General features: G+C 36.9%; 1 protein-coding gene across 2 annotated transcripts in view; it reads right to left on the bottom strand.

Moving 5' to 3' along the window:
* Positions 1-18,371, bottom strand: part of ATP9B (ATPase phospholipid transporting 9B (putative)) — a 167,799-nt gene that overhangs the window by 117,177 nt on the left and 32,251 nt on the right. For both annotated transcript variants that reach the window (XM_037378763.1, XM_037378764.1), the window contains exons 5-7: positions 17,941-18,049; positions 8,526-8,584; positions 497-548 (exon numbers count right to left, since the gene is read on the bottom strand). In XM_037378763.1, the coding sequence (XP_037234660.1) occupies positions 497-548; positions 8,526-8,584; positions 17,941-18,049 (220 nt within the window). The remainder of the gene's footprint in view (positions 1-496; positions 549-8,525; positions 8,585-17,940; positions 18,050-18,371) is intronic.

Below are 18,371 nucleotides of genomic sequence, written 5' to 3'. Positions count from 1 at the left end.
GATTAAGAGTACTCCCCTATCACCACATAAAGAGAAATACAGCTAACAAGGAGAACTTTTCTTTCCCTCAAGAAAATTGTAGTTTTGCATTTTTTTACTGAACAAAGGAATGTAAGGTTTTTCTAAAAAAAAAAAAAAAAACCAAAACCAAAAATCACTTATTTCAGGGGTTTAGATAATTTTAGTAGGTATTTTAAAAAATGATTTTTAGTCATTTTAGTAGGTTCATAGTCATTTTAGTAGGTTCATAGTTCTTTTCAATTTAGTAACTGAAATACAATCAAATGACATTTAAATGCATATTGCAAGATAATAATTAGTCATAAATAAAATACTGTCAAAGTCATATTAAACAAGTACAGTGAATGGACCCTCTCCCATTCACCTGATGAAGGTGGATCTCCTACCAACAATCTCATTGACCACAGTGCACAATCTAGAATTCTACTGCAACCACAAGCTTATCACACTACCAATGTGAATTATCAAAACATACCCGTTTTTTCCGAAGTTCTGAGAAACACCATGTCCGATGGGATTCGTTGGTTCTGAGGAGAGGGGGGAAAAAAGGGATATTTTTTGTAAGTAGGAAAAAAAAGTTAATTCCAATCAAACGTCCAGTAAGATCTATCAACAAAAGGTCACACTTGGATTGAAACTCAATTAAAATAGGATTTCTCACAGTACTTTACATTCAGCATTTGCAATTCAGAAATCAATATTTTCGAAAAATTATACAATAAGCAAACAACAGCTAATCCTTTCAGATGCTCTTTATAAATGAATCATAAATACCTGAAAAACTACAACAGGTTTACATTTTCTTGACTGAAAACGGTAGTTCAAGCATAGGAATATCTAACTGAAATATTTTTTAAATAATTTCACTGAGCAAGACACTGACACTCAGCTAGCACATATAATAGAAAAAACAGTGAAATTTGAAACATCTGTCTTGGCACTTGAGTTGCAAACGTTATGTACACCAAGTATCCTCCTCTTTCCCAACGCACACAGACACAGAGGAAACAGCAAGTCAGGGAACCGCATTTTCCTACCTCCCATAGCTATAAACCTCTCCTTCACAAAGACAAAAATTAATAGAAATTCTTCCTCAGTATCTGAGGCACAGAGCCATATGCACAGCTCAATGCACCTGCACACAGTTCTGCATTTCCCTCTCGAGCACCAAGCTACCTGTATCAAATCATGTTTTCAGTTTTTGGTTGACCACAGAAAGGCCAACTGAAGCTTTTGCAGATTAAACAAAACAAACAATACTGTGGCCCCCTCCCTCCAAGACTACCTGCAAGCAGCTACCCGCGTTCTTCACTCGCCCACCAGCTCCAGTTACACATTGCCAACACAGAGCTTAAGAATGGAAAACTGGGCTAAGTGAGAATAACCAACATGTCAAAACCTGAAAGAGACACAGGACTGGAAAAGAAAAAAGTGACAGGCTAATTTGGCAGGGACTAGAGTGAACAGTGGACAGAAGGATGAGAAAGGGTAACACTGAACTGCAGCTTCTGCCATCACAACTGGGGTCCAGCGTGCCACATGCCTTGACACTGAAGCTGAACACAAAGACTCATCTGAATTTCATTTACAGGCTACCTTTAACCAATTAAGAAATCTCAGTGGATTATTAGCAATAGCATTACTAGTTTCATGCCAAGAAATATTTCCTAATGCTCATTTCAGATCCCTTGTTAAGAGGATATAATGCACAAACATTTTTCGCATAGAAAGTACCTCAATTTGAGAATACATTTCAGGTTTTCCTGTTATACTTTGCTGCCTTGAAAGCCACTGCATACCTAAGGCTCATTTTTTATTTAACTTTTTTTTTTAAGAGCTCAATTGTCTGAATAGAAAATAAATGTAGCTGACAAGGCCCACCACATGGCATAGACAAACCTCACAGATTTCAAAAACCTGACTGAATTTATGCAACATGAGGTGAAGAAGCAAGTTCAGCATATGAGCATTCCAAAACTGTGCAATTATTCCCTATTTCACACTTCGATTGTAACCAAACTGCAAAATTAATACAGCACTAATAATTCAACTGCAGGTCTATTTTACACAAACTACCAGCTACAGAAAACTGGTTAGTTATTTTACAAAGAAGAAACAGAGGTGAAGATGGGGTCAAGCTAACCTGAAAATTTCAGTTCAAGACACGAAGCAACAGAACATCTCACATACTGAACACAGAATCCCACCTGCAAAATCCCTAATCACAATACTTTGATTCAGCGTATCAAAGTGGAAGATATGAATTCCATAGGTTATTACAAACATGTAACTGTCAAAGAAAAACATAACAGGTTCAAAATTATCTCTACATGAAATTCAAGTGCATTCAGCATGTAGCAGCTTTCAATGTATTTATCCCAACAGGAATCTAGGCAATAGCTCAGACCACAGCATCAGCAAACACACTTAAAAACCTCCTAAAAGAATCAAGACAAACATAGAGGAGTAGTTTTGTTCATCTGAGTCAAGCCAGTCCTCCATCTCAACATTTAAGGACATAACACTGCTATGAACAGAAAGAAACCCAGCACTTAGATCGGTTTGATTGGAAACCAGACACGTATTTTCTCATTTTTAACCCTTCTCCTTTTACTTTATTGAAGGCAGCATTTCCCCTTCATCACTGCCCGTCAAATGAAAAAAAAAATAATCTTAGATGTACACTCAGTCCCCTTCAATAAAACAGCTCAAAAAACATCTGTGAAGATAATTAGACACTGCTTTGTATGATATTCAGTATATGGGACCTTCAAAATACTATGCCTGACTATTCATAACAATCAGTTCAGAGAGGGAAAAAATCCACATTGTCTGACTCGTAATGGAGAATAAATTGTATTTATAGCAGGCACCACCACTGAAGCAGCTGAAGTTTTTCCCCACATGTAATGCTGTATTCCAGCATTTGCCTTAGTTCTCGAGAAGCCACACTCATACAGCAGTATTAGTTCTGACCACAAAACATCCTGGATACTGTAGGCAAAGTTTTCCATTACTCCAAAGAAATCTTCCCAAGATCAGCATGCCACAACAATGCCATTTGGAATAGCATGATCCCAATAGATCTGTTAAGAGTTCTGTGTTTTATGGGCTCAGCTTTCAAAACAAGATGACGTAAACTTTCTATATCTCTGGGAGGCAGGTACCCCCTGACTCTCTGTAACACACTCTCAAGTGTGTTACTCCCATTCAGAAGTGGGACTGGAAGCAGCTACACCTGTATTCTCCATTGATGGAGAGGGAGTTCAGTACAGAGGGACCACGAGGGGCTACAGAGATGGTACTATCGCAAGCAGATGAGATGCCTGGAAAACACGCACGTTTTGAAACAGTAGAAAATAGAAGCATGTTCTGGTTTACCTAAAAATCCTATGCAGGCACCAAAACCCCCTCCTCATACCTTAAAATTATGCATTTTCACGTATGGATACTTCCTGGTTTGCAGCAGTTTGCACTTATTTGGAAAAGCACAAAGAATTAAAAATTCACGGGCTCGGTGTATGTCATTGGCATTCACCTTGAAGAGGCTGCTTCAGCTGCAACTCAGCTAGTACACCTTTTTTTTTTAATCTTGCCTTATAACAGAAAATAAACATGTAGTGAAATTTAATATCCATCTTGAGCCCAGATTCACCCAGGAATATCTCATTCAGATTTGTAAAAAAATGCAGTAAAAGCATTCACCTTAATATATATTTATTATGCACCTACTAGAGGAAAGGAAAAAAAAAAGAGGAAAGGGAAAATGCAACTTCAAAATTAAATAAATCTTTCCTTAAATGACAATAACAATTAAACAGATACCCAGTCTTCATATAGATTAGCTATACATTTTTGCAGCTCCCCTGCCAGCTCTGACATAAATCCATTACACAAGTTTCAGGTTACTGGCTTCATGCCTACAAACTTTCAGTTACTTGTAAACAAGCTAACACACTGGACCAGCACCCAAAATTTTGCAAAAATATCAGTCAAATGATCTCATACTGAATTAAATAGAAGTTCTAATAATCCAAATGAGTTATCAGGTTTTTACAAATCATTACCAGCTTCCACAGAGACTGCACGTTTCACATTCAGTAAATGGAACGTCCACCTGGTACTTGCTATTTAAGATTCAAACCTTTACGCCTGACCAAACTGGGCAGCATCATGGAATATATCTCAAGTCAGAAGGGAATCATAAGGATCACTGAGCCCAACTCCCTGCTCCTCCCAGGGCTACCTAAAACTCAATCATTTGACTAAGAGCATCGTGCAGTCACTATATCTGAACTCCAACAGGCTTGGTGCCATGACCGCTTTCCTGGGGAGGCTGTTCCAGTCCCCCAGCAGCCCCTCAGTGAGGGACCTTTTGCTAACGTCCAACCTGGACCTCCTCTGACCCACCTTCACACCACTCCCTCGTGTCCTGTCGCTGGTCACCAGCGAAAGGAGATCAGGACCTCCCCCTCTGCCGCCCACCTTGAGGAACCTGTAGACTGTTTTTCCTTCCTGTAAAATAATGTATGTTTTTCAGCATTAATATATATAAACATATCCTTCTATGTAGGAAAGGCTGGATGGAGACTGTCTTGTCTTTGCTGTCTCCCTCAGGAAAAAAAAAAAAAAAAAAAAAAAAAACCAAACAAAACCAAAACCACAACAGCATTTAAGACTGACATCTTATTTTTCATCAGGTTTGCCATAGTTTGGAAGTGGGCGGAAAGGCACTGCAGGAGTCCTAGATACCAGCACCCATTGTCACTGTCACTGCTGACACTGGGGAGCAAAGATCCCCCTGCAAAGACATACCTAGTCACTAGAAATGAGTGACTACACAGAAACAGATGGCAAGTATGCTACAAAAAAATCTTTAACACCTCATTATGAAGAAAATTAAGTTCTGTTGTACACAAACAGCAGCAATATGTCAATCATGTTAGCCCTCTCATGTCACATTTATCAAAGTGGAACAAGTTAAAATGACAACACATACAACTTCAAGCATTCAGAAACCCATGAAGAAACTATGTAATCTAGCTTCATCGCCATGGTAATTGAGAAATGTTTATTGATATATATACTGAAATGTGAATATATAAGTCATGAAAATGACTTGAATACATTGTCTTGCTGAAGTCTGGGCGGATTTAGAGCTCCAGGAAAGGAAGTCTTCCACTTCTCTCTGTGTTTGTCTATGCTGCTGACTTACAGATTCATCCCTAGAGATCCAGCTGCGCCAAGCCGACGGCCAATGCAAGAGAAGTGGCTCCCCAGCTCCTGGGTTCCCGTGGCTTGCTCCAGGCCATTCTGCAGTACTAGCCAGATTGGAAAACAAGAAAACCCACAAATACACCTATACCTCCCTGCACCACAGGCTACAATCTTCACTTCAAAATTATAACTTCCAATAGTTTTCAAATTATTTTCATTTTTGTCATGTTATCATCATGAGAATGTTATTTACATAAGTTTCTCCAGCTCCCTAGTCAGTCTTTCTATTCCCCTACAGCTGCCTGTAGCTACAGACCCTCAGAATTTTGCACTTACTGTCCTTTCTTTTCCATTCATGTAACAAACCATATACTCTTCTCATGGACTAAAATATTCCTGATTGCTTCTGAGTTATAAATGGAAAAGGCACTTCCCAACTGTCACCTTGCATTTGCATGCTGTGCATGCCAGCATCAGCTGCAATCCTTACAAATCTGGATTCATTTCACTTTACACCTGAGATTAAGAAAAAAGCAACTGCATTTCTTTTACAGCTTGAAGAAAAGCTCTTGAAGCTTTAAGATGAAGCATTACTGATCCACATTTTAAAACACTATTATTTTATGTTATATAAAAATTATATAATGTTGTTATTAAATGTTATTAAGTGTGTTATTAATCATTAACTAAGTTTTACACCCTCTTCACATCCCCAAAATGTATACCAAACTGTCAACAAGCTACAGTGTCTAAATAACAGCAGCTGAACTCATCAACTCATCCCTTCAATCGTCTTATTCAGGAACATCACACAAACCTGTGCTCCCACTGGAAACTAAGAATGTATCTTAACCCAAGCCGAGGAGAACACCTAGGAAGTAGCACACCTGCTCGAGGCAGGGGACTGCTTTTCAGCTAGCATATACCAATGCCTTTTAGTTTTTAAGGACAGGCAATATTTCCTTCTGTTCAGGCCTCTTCCTGCCCTAGTGTTAGTGCATCACAAAATCTTCAGTTGAAACAATATGTCTATTACTTGGAATGAAACTGTTAAGCACATTGTAGTCACTTAAAGCTGCATTGAAATTAATCAGGCCTATTTAAAAAAAAAAAACAACAACAATCAGAGGATATTCAAGGTTTAAATACAGAAAAACCTTTCACTTAAGTTGTTAGTACTTGTGATGCAGTCACTAGTTAACATATGGATCTTCAGCTCAAATGAGTCATTAATTTCACTACAGAAATGCTGTTGAAGCATCTTCCAGTCAAATACAATGTTAACTCGTTCCTCTGCCATTAGAGTGAGCAATTGAACATTTCACTCCCGACTGGTTCTTTGGCTTAGGAGTCATACTCTGAAATTGAAAATTGCTTGCTCCAACAAAATACACGTCTCAGTAGAAGCAGAAAACATTTAACATCATTAGACTGAAGGCACCCCCAGCAAGGCCAAGAGGAAAGAAAGATGTGCTGGGGCAGGAGGGAGCTTGAAGACTAAATACAACATTCAAACAATGATATTCACCCTACTGAGATACTAAAGTAAAACCTTAATCCAGAAGAACTCTACTCATTATTTCCCTAAATCCTTAAACATTACTTTTTCTTCATTAGAAACCTCAGGTGCTCACAACATGATCTGTAAGCTGCTGCACATCATACTGAAATAGATGCTAATGACCTACCTCATACAAGACAGACTGAGTCACAACATAATTCCCATTTTCCAAATTCAAGCATAATTCAACAGGCAGATGGACCTCTGTAAATTTCAGGGAAGGCAGATTACCTACGTAGTCAAGAGTCTTCCCTACACTCTACCACAATAAATTCCAGGTTTAGAGATTAAGGAGGCCCTGAAAAGTTTCCTAATAAAAAAAAAAAATCAAAGCAAATATCTCATTCTCCTAAAAGATCTGGAATAGGCACCAGTGAGCAGGTGCAAGCTGACTCCAGCTGGACACTAAGATAGCAAGGTGTAAGGCAGAACAGATGGAAAGGCAAGGCATATTAGCACTGACCTTGTCTATGCTGGTACATGGCACTCAGACAGGCCCAAAGAGATAGCAGGTACAGACAGCAGACAAAAGGAAGGAAAAAGAAGAAAGAAATAGTACCAACTACATGAAAACAGATGCACTTCAAGCTGAAAGCAGCAAACCAAATGAGACTTGGGTATATATTGTACTTTCTTTGCACTAAAGAAGAAACAAAGGAAGGAAACAGAAGTTTTCCTAAACAAAGAGAGGTTTCTTATATATGTCTGAAAAAAGGAAATAATCTCTATCCAGTGACAATTCATGAGTTCTGCAAATTCTCCAAGTAAAAGAAAAGGTGTTAATAGATAAGAAAGCACAAAATGCATCAGGAGGCCATATTTGCTGAAGGATCTTCTTTTATCAAAAGTAATAAAAAGTAGTAAAACCACCAAGAAGTTTAGAAAAGCCTAGTCACTGCCTAGGTTCCACTAACAATTATTCTGCCAAGCTGCAACTTGCCATACAACACTTCAAACAAAGTTGCAGATACAAGCTTCAACTCGAGGTACCTCCTTGCAGCATCTCCATGGAGTAGCCCTCTAATACAAAGCGTGATGACAACCACTTCCTGGCACCCAGAAAGAGTCATCTTTCCAGAATGAAGTAAAAAGTTTCCTCTGACAAGAAAAATTAAGATGACTTGCAAGGTCACAATAATTTCTTAGTAGCCCAGAGTGCCAACGGAAACAAGCAACATTGTCTATTACAACACTAACACAGAGGGGAACAGAGTTCACAGCTCTCACTCACCATTTGCAATCAAACGGGACAGCTTTTTCTTGTTTTTGAAAATAAACTTTTCTATTATTTAATTATACATAATATTATATACATGTTATAATTATATAATATAAATATACTTTAATATATTTATAAATAAAACTTATCCTTGAAGCCTTCAAACGTAGAAAAACACTTACTTATTTGAGCATCAGAAGGAAGGTATCAGTAATCAGACAGCTTAGAACATTCAGTACAGCACGAGCCAGAGAATTTAAAACCAGCAATTGTACTCCACTAGATAAATTTAAGCATATACCAATTCATAAAATATAAGTGTTTACATTCAATTAGGCTTATAAATAATCCAAAAACAGACTTCCTTGAAGATTCTCAAATAAAACTTGAACTAAAATACTAGCTAGTTAGTACTTCACAGATAAGTACCTTAATATACTTTTCTTCAGAAGATAATTAGCATGTTAATAATCTTTAGTCTCTAAAATATATTCAAAAAGTATCAACCTTTTCCACTATGATGAGGTCTCCAACTTGTATGTCTGAACTCTTAACTTGCACTTTACCTTAAAAAAAAGAAGAAATGTAATCAACTTAGGCAGACATCAATAAAGAGTCACAAGAATATAAATCCCAGAATGCAAGTTATACTTAAAGACATTACTGTTTGGTGAAAATGTTACAATTTATACAAAATGGATCTCTGATGAACACATTAATAAATGGATTTCATCTGTTTGAATAAATAATTCACTGGTTAATAAAAGTCTAAAGTTTTGTAACCAGTTAGCTATTGTAGAAGTATTAAGAGAAAAAAAACACGTGAGGAGGATGCTCAAGTCTGATCTATAGTATCAGTAACAGAGTTGTAAAATTGGAAAAAACGAGTCTTTCATGTCTCCTACTAGACAGCACTTCTATTTCTGACAAGCCAAGAGTGGTTAGGCTGGCAGCCATGGAGCACTCACACACAGGAGTTGTTCGTCACAGCCCAGTTACCAACAGGTAGCTTTGCTTGGCCACCGCAGTTACTTATGGAATTGGCACTGCCTGACACTTGCTGGCAATTACGGTGGGAAAGGTAAGTCTCACTGAAGTCAGAAGAAATGCTTGAAGATTTCATTTCAGAAAAGTAAAATAGCAAGAGCTGAAACAGGGTTTTCATTCTCTAGAGCTGCCCATTCAGTAACTGCTGTGAACAACTCATTCAAAAACACACAGAGCACACATACCAATTTAATTTCTGTATGTTCTGTAGGGTATTAAGACAAGTTTTAGCGTCCTTATTTCGTTAATGAATTTGACAAAAAACTGAGACAGAGAGGTTAAGCTACTGCCCAAAATGAGTTGTTGTTGATACTGTTAGAATTCAGGAGTTCTAGTCCCAGGTCCTTGCTGCAGCTCCAGAAAAAGTTGCTTCTCTGAACTAAAAACAACCAAAAAGACCCCCTTGCAAACAAACAAGTAATGACATAGGGATATCCTCATCCAAGATGTAACAGGTGATAAATTCAGAACCTGTTAACTCAGGATATAAGCACATACATATTTACACAGCCTGGTGAGCTGAAACACACACCCATATGACGTATCTTTTCCCATCAGAAACACTATCGTGATTCAAGTAGCAGGTATCTGATCAGCAGGAATCAGATGACAAGGATGTCAAAGCATGGTAAAGTGCTCGGGTATTAAATAAAAATCAGACTGAACTAACTAGAACTGAAGACCCACAAAAGCACAGGATGACCAGCAATCGGTATGGAGTTTAATAAAAAGTATTATAAATAGCAGATTTCTCAATATGCATTGTGTCATCTCTCAAAGTTATAATAAGGATAAAACAAAAACTAAGCTAGGTTCTAAATCCATGAGATCTCCTCCTTCTAACTCTCAATCAGCAGAGATCTGGCAGTTAACCTCAAAAAATTCCTATACTTACACATGTATCTGTCAAAGGTAGTAGGAGTAATTATTTTCAGTACTTGCTCTTCAAAATTGCATTTCATGCAACAGTTGTTTTAGGTTTAATTCAGTCAGTAAAAAAATGTATTCCTATGGCTAATTTTTAATACATTTTCCATAACATTAGCATGTGTAAAATGTGCAATGTCAAGAGAAAAATCAGAACTTCTGTTTGGCACGTCTGCAAAGTTATTTCTGAAAGGCAGTCTTTGTTACTGATAATGATCTTTTTACACCAGTTCATTATTTCAGTTGCCAAACACACCTCCCCCCCAAATATACAACAAATCATATGTTCAGTCTGACTCCTAGCTCTGCCATAACACATTTGTGAGGGTGAAGGGAGTAGCAGAAGATGAAGGTATAAAAAGCTGTAGCTAGAAGCATTAGCAGTTCTCTACAGGACTTTCAAGACGCCTATGGAAATGAGGTTAATGTCAACCTCTCAACAATTTTTTTTTTTTTCCAATCTAAACAAAATAATACTAAAGCTCAACCACTAAAATAACAGTCTGATACCAAATCAACATATTTAATCTGCTTAACTGCATGAGCCTGTGAATTTTCTTTATAAATTCTCAAGTTTTGACTAGAGGTGAATAGTACATACCAGAAAAACATTATAATGTTTACTTTGCTTGCTATGTCTGTTAGCTTTACCAAAAGGCTAGCATTTCCTAGTTTATTTTCAATTACTCCATTAACAATTTTCAGCAGTTTATCAGTGTGATAACTAAGTCAATCAACTGATTATAGTAACAGCAGCACAAAAATCCTAGCATCAGCTGCATCGTCTCAGATATACATCACCTCCGCAGTCATGTATGACCAAAACCATTCAGAAACACAAATCAAATGCAACTACTAGCAATTTTATCAACTTAACCAAATTTTCCACAGTCATGTTCTAACAGTATCTACAGTAAAGATCAAAAGACACTAAGTGTCAGAGGACAAGAGAAGGTAAAACGTTCATTTGCAACATGATGTAGGGCAGACAAAAAGCAAAGACTCCTGATGCTGAGCATACCAACAGGACCCCAGACTGCACCTCTGCCTGCATGCAGGCTAGCAACCTGGAAGTTTCACATTAGGAATTGAAAAGTTTCCTTATCAGACTGTTTTCTAGGTGGCTTAGTACGACACTGCTGAACACCATCCTTATCACACACTAACGTGCCTTGCTAGAGCATCCTGTGTATCCCCACACAAAAGGAAGGGGCCTGTGGCATACAAGACAATTCTACAATGAAGCTGAATGGCAGGACGTAGTCCATTAAAAACTAAATGGTAAAACATCGCAGTAATTCAGAAAGTAGCTTAAAATTTTGAAAAGTCAACAAATAACACTTTCTTTTAGACTAGCAAAAATGAGAATCATTAGATACCATTTCAGAGAACATTAAAATAATGCTATACTACATCTTGGTGAAGATGCATTTAGAGAAAAACAAGACACTGAATGTTATTCACTGCATAAATTATTTTTGTAAACTATTTTTTCCTCTAAAACCATCTCCATAGCAAAATACTCTTCACCATCTGTGTAATTACCAATAAAAAGTCCAAAGCTGTCAGAAGTGGCTGCGCATCCAGACTTTATAGTCCACCACGGCGCAAGGCTTTCGCCTAAAGCAACATATAGAATTATGCAGAACTAGAACATCGAAACGTGTCTGTAGTAATTCATTATACTCCCAAGATAAAGCCTTTTGAAATTAACTGCAATGATTGGAAAAAACTAATAAATAGCTCATATGTGCTAACAAGTATTTCTCACAAAAAAATTAAGAACTAAAGTAAACAAAATGTATCAGAAACGACTTTGTTTCTTTTTATTTAAGAGTATCTCCTACCTGAGTGCAAGCCACTCCTGAAACACCAGTGACTTCTGAGAGTAGCATTTCCAAATTCTTTACAATTTGATCGTACATCTTACCCATGGTACCTTTGAGTATGTCTGAAATCCTGCTTCTGGAGTTGGTAACAGAGCTTGTCTCTAACCCAGAAATACAACTCTTGAATGAAAGGAGTCAAGCATACACTGTATGAAAGTTCTACCTAGCATCTACCAGCCTTAGTTCTCAGCATAATTACAATAATCATAATAAAATGTGGAGCTGGGGCAGGCAGCGGGCAAAAATTTCAAGCTACGGTGAGTCCAAGGTGAGGATGCTGACCCTTCAGTGCAAGCGCTGTCCTTCAGTCCTTTCAAACCCCAGCGCACATAGTGAACTGAGGTTAGTCTTTAATCACCAATATAAAACCCTAGAGGCAAGCTTCCTTGCTCCTCTTCTCTGTGTACCATCTCCTCTTATGCGAAATGGAAAGTCTTCATCCCTTCTTACCCAATCTCCTGGATGCCATAAAAATGTGGAAGAAAACAGTCCCCTTGACATTTCCTCTCTTCTGGCCTCTTTTTGAAATTCTTTCTTACATTAAAATTTCAAGTTCTGTTTCTGCTGTTTCTTACTGCTTCCCTAATCAGATAGATCAAATTGATACAATTCTTCAAAAACTTAACTGCTCCAAATCTTTTAAATACTAGGAATTAAGTCATTGGTGGGTTTGAAATATTGCAGGCAATAAAGACCTAATGCTGAACCTCTAGATTCAGAAATAAGATTGGCATTTTTTAATGCAGTGGCTTTTTAATAAGCAAAAGGACAGCTTGGTCTTCAGGAGCTGAAATTCTAGTAAGAGGTTTCAATACAGATTTCAAATAACTGCAGAAGAAAAATAGTACAATAATAAGACACTCTGACAAACATCTTACTTTAAAAGTTGCAGATAACATAGGTATAAATGATTGAAAACTGACTGCCTCTTGAAAGAGACCATTTTGCAATTTAAAAAAAGGTCAACCGAGATATAAACTCAGTAAGGTGGCATTTTAGGAACAAAGCAGCTCCTACTGCATAAACAGAACTTCAAAAGTAAAAAAAAAATTAAAATTATAAAAATTCAAATCACTGTAGCTCTCAGACAGACTTCTCAATTCTCCAATTTTAAAGGAAACATACTAGCTCTCACACTTTGTTCTTATCTATAGCAGTTATCGATAGTTTCTCAGCTTCACACAGTTTTGGCACATATTTTCAGCTTCACTACATTCTTAAAAGACCCTTTAAGGATAAAGGAAAGGGGGTAGTCTTTCACATTTGAAGCTTGGATGGAATGATTTCATTAATCTCATCTCTCCTGACATTCATTTTTAGTTTTGCTTTGCAGGTTGCAAAGTGAGAGTTCTGCAATACTTTGAAAATCACGTTAAACATCCTGAGATGAAGTGACAGATCGTGCCCCTTCTGCCATTCACAGCTGTGACTACTGGATTTAGTTATTTTCTTCTTGATCTTTTTCCTCCAAGACTTCAGTAACGCTACATGGGCAAACCTAACTAGGAAAGGCTCAGGGCAGGATTGCCAACTTCAAGAATGAGAAGGGAAAAAGAATTAAAATGGCTTTAAAATTGTATTACCCAATTGGCTTTTGGTAGCTTAGTGAATGAGATAACAGCCTGTTTATGAACTGGAGGTGATTCTTCTGCAGAACAGCAGCTTTTTTTGCACGGTCATTTAGCTCATCATACCTAAGTGGACGAGGCAAGAAGCCGCGTCCAAAGTGTGATGGTCCCTTAGGAAGGGTAAACAGAAGTCCTCCCAAACCTGCATGCACAGGTCTAAAGTTTTTTTCATTCCAGTTTCTGTTCTACAAAGGGATATGCAGGTGAGCTCCTCTGAAGCAGAAAAAGGCAGTTAAATTGACAGGATCTTCAATAGCAAGATAATTTCAATTCTACAAGCAGATACTCTTCCTCCCTCCAACTTTAACTTGCATACTCTATCAAGGACTTGCAGACTTTTATATGCAAAAAAGGAAAGTAGATTTTGCAACAAACATCTCAATAAAAAGATTAAGACAGCAGAATGCACGATAACCTGAACAACTGAAGTGACTCAATACCATAATCTAGGAAAGTACACCAGGGAAAAGCTTGATGTGAAAGATGTGGGGACAGGTACACTTGACTTGCTCACAAAAAAATTCGATACGTTTACTGGATTTGCATGTTTCATCGCTTGCCACAAAGGCTGAAAAAGTAGAAACCATTCAAACTGCACACGTAGCAGGCTCACCTTCTTGACAAGTGCAAAGCTACACACAAGAAATTCACCCAGGGATGACTGAAGACTGAGCCTGGCCATGTTACATGACACACAAAACCTACACAACACTGAATATGTCATGGATCAGAATTAGTCTATGGACATTAAGCTGGCCATTGCTGCCTAAGCACAATTAAGTAACACAACAAGTATCCCATACTCCCTTGATTTCTTGCTCACAACAGCTCATTATTACCAAAAAACCCTAAGACTTACTGATCAGAACAAATATTATTCAAGGTCTTTAATCACTAAAAAGACATTTTAAGTCTTCAATATGAAAATATGAATCAACCACCTTCAAAACACTGGTACCTCTTACACTAGCAACATGCAGGTCGTCAGACAACACTCACATGTTTCACCTGGTTAGGGTTCATGAAGCTAAGAATGACTCCACAAAGTCAACACTATTAGGCAGTCAAAGACTTCCTGATTTAAATCTATCTCAATGCTGTATAAAAAGATTTTAACTGACAAATCAGCCTATCCAAACTATCTTTATACAAGTAATTAATCACAATTCAAATCCCAGTAGCTACTCTTGCTACAAATACATTTGTTTCCCTATGGTAAAGAAACAATTTTGCAAAGCGACTAACTAGAAGTGACTAAATTCTCACTTATATCTTCAATAAATGGAACAATTAAACAAAGTGTAACACTGAACCTTGCTAACTTTAAGTTCTCCTACTGTCCAATTTAAGCAAAGGCAACCTGCTTAACCTCTCTATGTCAGTTTCTCCATCTTTGAGATGGAAAAAATAACTATTTTGAAGAAAAAGACTAAAACCTACACAAGTCAAAAATCACTGAGGGGAAAAAAAGAAAAGATGTTAGAGCAGTATAAAGTGCAGTTCCACTCTGAAAAGTGACTCTTACAAGAGTGGCATCGATTTTCAGACTTTTAATTAAATCAGTATCAAGTTTGTTCATTCACAAGTAACAAAGCCTTCTTTCTCCAAACCATTAGGCTGTAGGTCAGTATAGTAAGCCTAACCGAATTCTTTCACTTGTAGAGTACTGCCAATACTAAAAATCAGGTAGATTATATTGAAATTTATTTATAAATAAATAGTTTGCAGAAGTGTAGTAATTTATTGGTTTCCATAGGTAAGTTTCTAAATCCTTCTCAAATCCTCTAAAAATCTTGGTCTAACTTTATCATAGCAGTAAGTCCCATTTTTTGCCTCAAAATGATACCTTTCAGTTTCAGAATGTCTTATTATGAAAGAACCCTGTATTATGAAAAAGGTGCAAATTATCAGGTATTCATAATTTAACATATGTATCTGTGGCAATTTTTAGTACAGCTTAACTCTTGAGTGGGGACTGCAATAATATTTTCATTCTTAAAATTGGCCATAACTCAGAACATTGTTAGCTTGTAGATCACACCACTGTCAACATGGGATTCAGAGTTCATTGTAAGCAGAGAACTTGAATCTGTACTTCTGTGGAATATCGTGGTCTTCAAAAACAAACCCCAAACACACACCACAAAACAGAACAAAACCCAAGTATGAATTCATGATGGCACTGACACCAAAACCCGAAAGTCAAAATAGACCTACACGTTTTTGGGTAAAAGCCAATCTCCTCTTTTTAAAAGGGGCATTTTTAAGGCATCTGTTGAACAAGTCACTGTTCCCTACATGTCAGTTCCTGGTATAACTGCTGGGCTTTACCTATATGCTATTTTTAAATTCCTATTCCCTATTTAGAAAACAGCTTCATCAAGGTGACAAAATCCTATTTTAATTTGACAACTTCCTTATTTCTAGGAGAAGCTGCAAAATGAAAAGTTCCTCAAATATAATTAACCTCATGAAATATTTCATATACTGGGAAAGAAGAAATCAGGATTCCAAAATTTCCACTTAAATGCTGCTTAAATGCCTTAGCAATTTACCAGAAACTCCGATATTAACTCTAAACAAGTGAAAAAAGGAGCACAAAAGGGACCAAACTTAGCTCTTCAAAAAGCAAGTGTCAGTCTTAATATTTATGTCACATTGGGAACTATAAACCACACATGTGCTTCCAGAACTATCAATTTCAGATAGCTAACACTATTGCTGCATATGGTAGAATTGTACTACCTATTTCAGTGGCCTACCATAACAGATCTAAAAAATTAATAAACCAACTAGCAGGATTACTTACAGCTTTGAAAGAAAAGCCATTAAGAGTCCATTTCTTTACAGACTGTATTAAAGACTGTAAAGATCTGGAGGCCAGCAATGCAACCCTTTGTGTTAAACCAATGATAGCTATCCCATCTGCAAATTTCCACAGTGGTATGTCTAGATGTTGATAAAGCTATTTCACACTGCCAAGGAAGGGAAGAATGACAGGCAAATATTCCCTACAGTTGCTCCCTTCTGTACGCAAACTCCAGAAAACTATGCAAGCCTCCATGCTGCAAGGAAGCAGTATAACCTCCTCTCAGCTGCTAGGTTATGGCATCACTAATGAGACTGTTGCCTGTTTACTTACTTTCCAAATACTTTAAAAAACGGGTAAGATTTCAGACAGAGCATAGCTGTGTCATGTTACAATCTTCTCATCCATTTTTTTCTGGAGAGACTATTATCCAGAGCTACTCCAAGAGTTTAGTTTCTAATTAAGACTAGCAGATCCGGTGAGGTTACTCTTCCCACTGACTCTCAGAAGATACTCACCAAGATATACCAAAAAGTGCAGCGAAATCTCTGTTGGGAATTGTGCACACAATTTACACTTGGCACAATGCACGCCCTATACTCTAACTGCTTGAGATGCAACTTCACATTCCTTAACAGCTTCCCACTGTCTAGAACTTTTGTGCCAAGGAAAAACCTTTACAGAGACTTCCCAGGATATTGTAGCAAAATAACTTTTGAGGGTAACAGCAAGGTCACGTTGTTTTGTAAGGTTATTCGTTACAGATAGACTTGATCATAGAAAGGTGCCAAAAAATAATGGATAACCTATAAGGTGCACTGTTCTGAATCTAAACAGTAAAATGTGCTAAGCAACATGGAAGTGGAGAGGAGTGCTTATTTTCTTCCTCTTATGCTCATGTTTAAAATTTACAATATCCTACCAAATTTAATTGTCACTTAACAGCTGAAGTGTTTCTTTTCCTCAAAAGCCTTCATGAAAAACTGTCAAAGGTTTTGAGACCATAAAAGTCATAAATGTGTCTTCTACTTTTATTAACTTCTGGAAAGAAAACTGGCTGTTCCTACTGCATGATCATATAGATTTCAAATTATATGCAAAAATCGAAGTAAGTATTTTTTATACCAAAGCTGACTCACAGTATGTCTTCCTTTTCTTAAGCACAAATATATCCACCAGGTTTGAAAGGCTCTAGTGAATTTTAATTAGATCACATTTCTTAGTCACTGATCCCGTATTTCCTATATTCACTTGATACATAGATGACAGTGTTGCCGAGTTACTGTTTGATATCGATTTCAGAGGAGAACTGCACTTACAAGTAATAGTACTAAACAGCAGAATGCTTCAGAAATATACACAATTATCTACAATTATATACATTATATGTATATATAAAATATACACCTTTCCTTTACAAACAACAAAAGATTTACACTACTTAAGCAGATCAAGTTTAACAGTCATATTTATCTGAGGGAAATCAAGCACTTCAGTATCAGTCTCATTCTGAAGAGTGCAGCCTGAGACTATTAATTATTTCTTTGAACTGAAAGTCTGTAAATTTCTATTTAAGAAAAAGAATAAATATTTTAAGGATTTATACAAATGGTTTTGCTAACCTCGTACTGTCAGCTTGCTATATAACTGTGAGTTCATCTCCTTGTCTCTCTTGTAGCGTCGAAATTCATCAACGGCTTCCCGTACCACCGTGACCGTCAAAACAAATCCCTGTTAAAGATATAATGATGCAATTCAGAATTCTCAAAGTGCTAGAATAGAAATACACAAGTAGGAACATTTTATAGAGTAAGAACATGTGTTTAGAATATTTACTTTTTTCTCATTTGGATTTTAGTGTTTTCTTCAATCTGTTAAAATAGTATCTTGGTTTAGTCAAAAAAAAAAAAGGGAGAAAATCATGTGTTATACAAAACCAATTAGAGTAACTACATCTCCAAATACAGGCGATTTAGATATAGTTTGAAATGTAAAAAATTAAAATGCTTTGGATGAGCTAAAGACAGTCTTTATAGTTCAATAAGCGTATTTC

Source organism: Falco rusticolus, chromosome 3, assembly GCF_015220075.1.
Source record: "Falco rusticolus isolate bFalRus1 chromosome 3, bFalRus1.pri, whole genome shotgun sequence".
Taxonomy (NCBI): Eukaryota; Metazoa; Chordata; class Aves; order Falconiformes; family Falconidae; genus Falco; species Falco rusticolus.
This window is presented reverse-complemented; position numbering and strand designations above follow the sequence as displayed.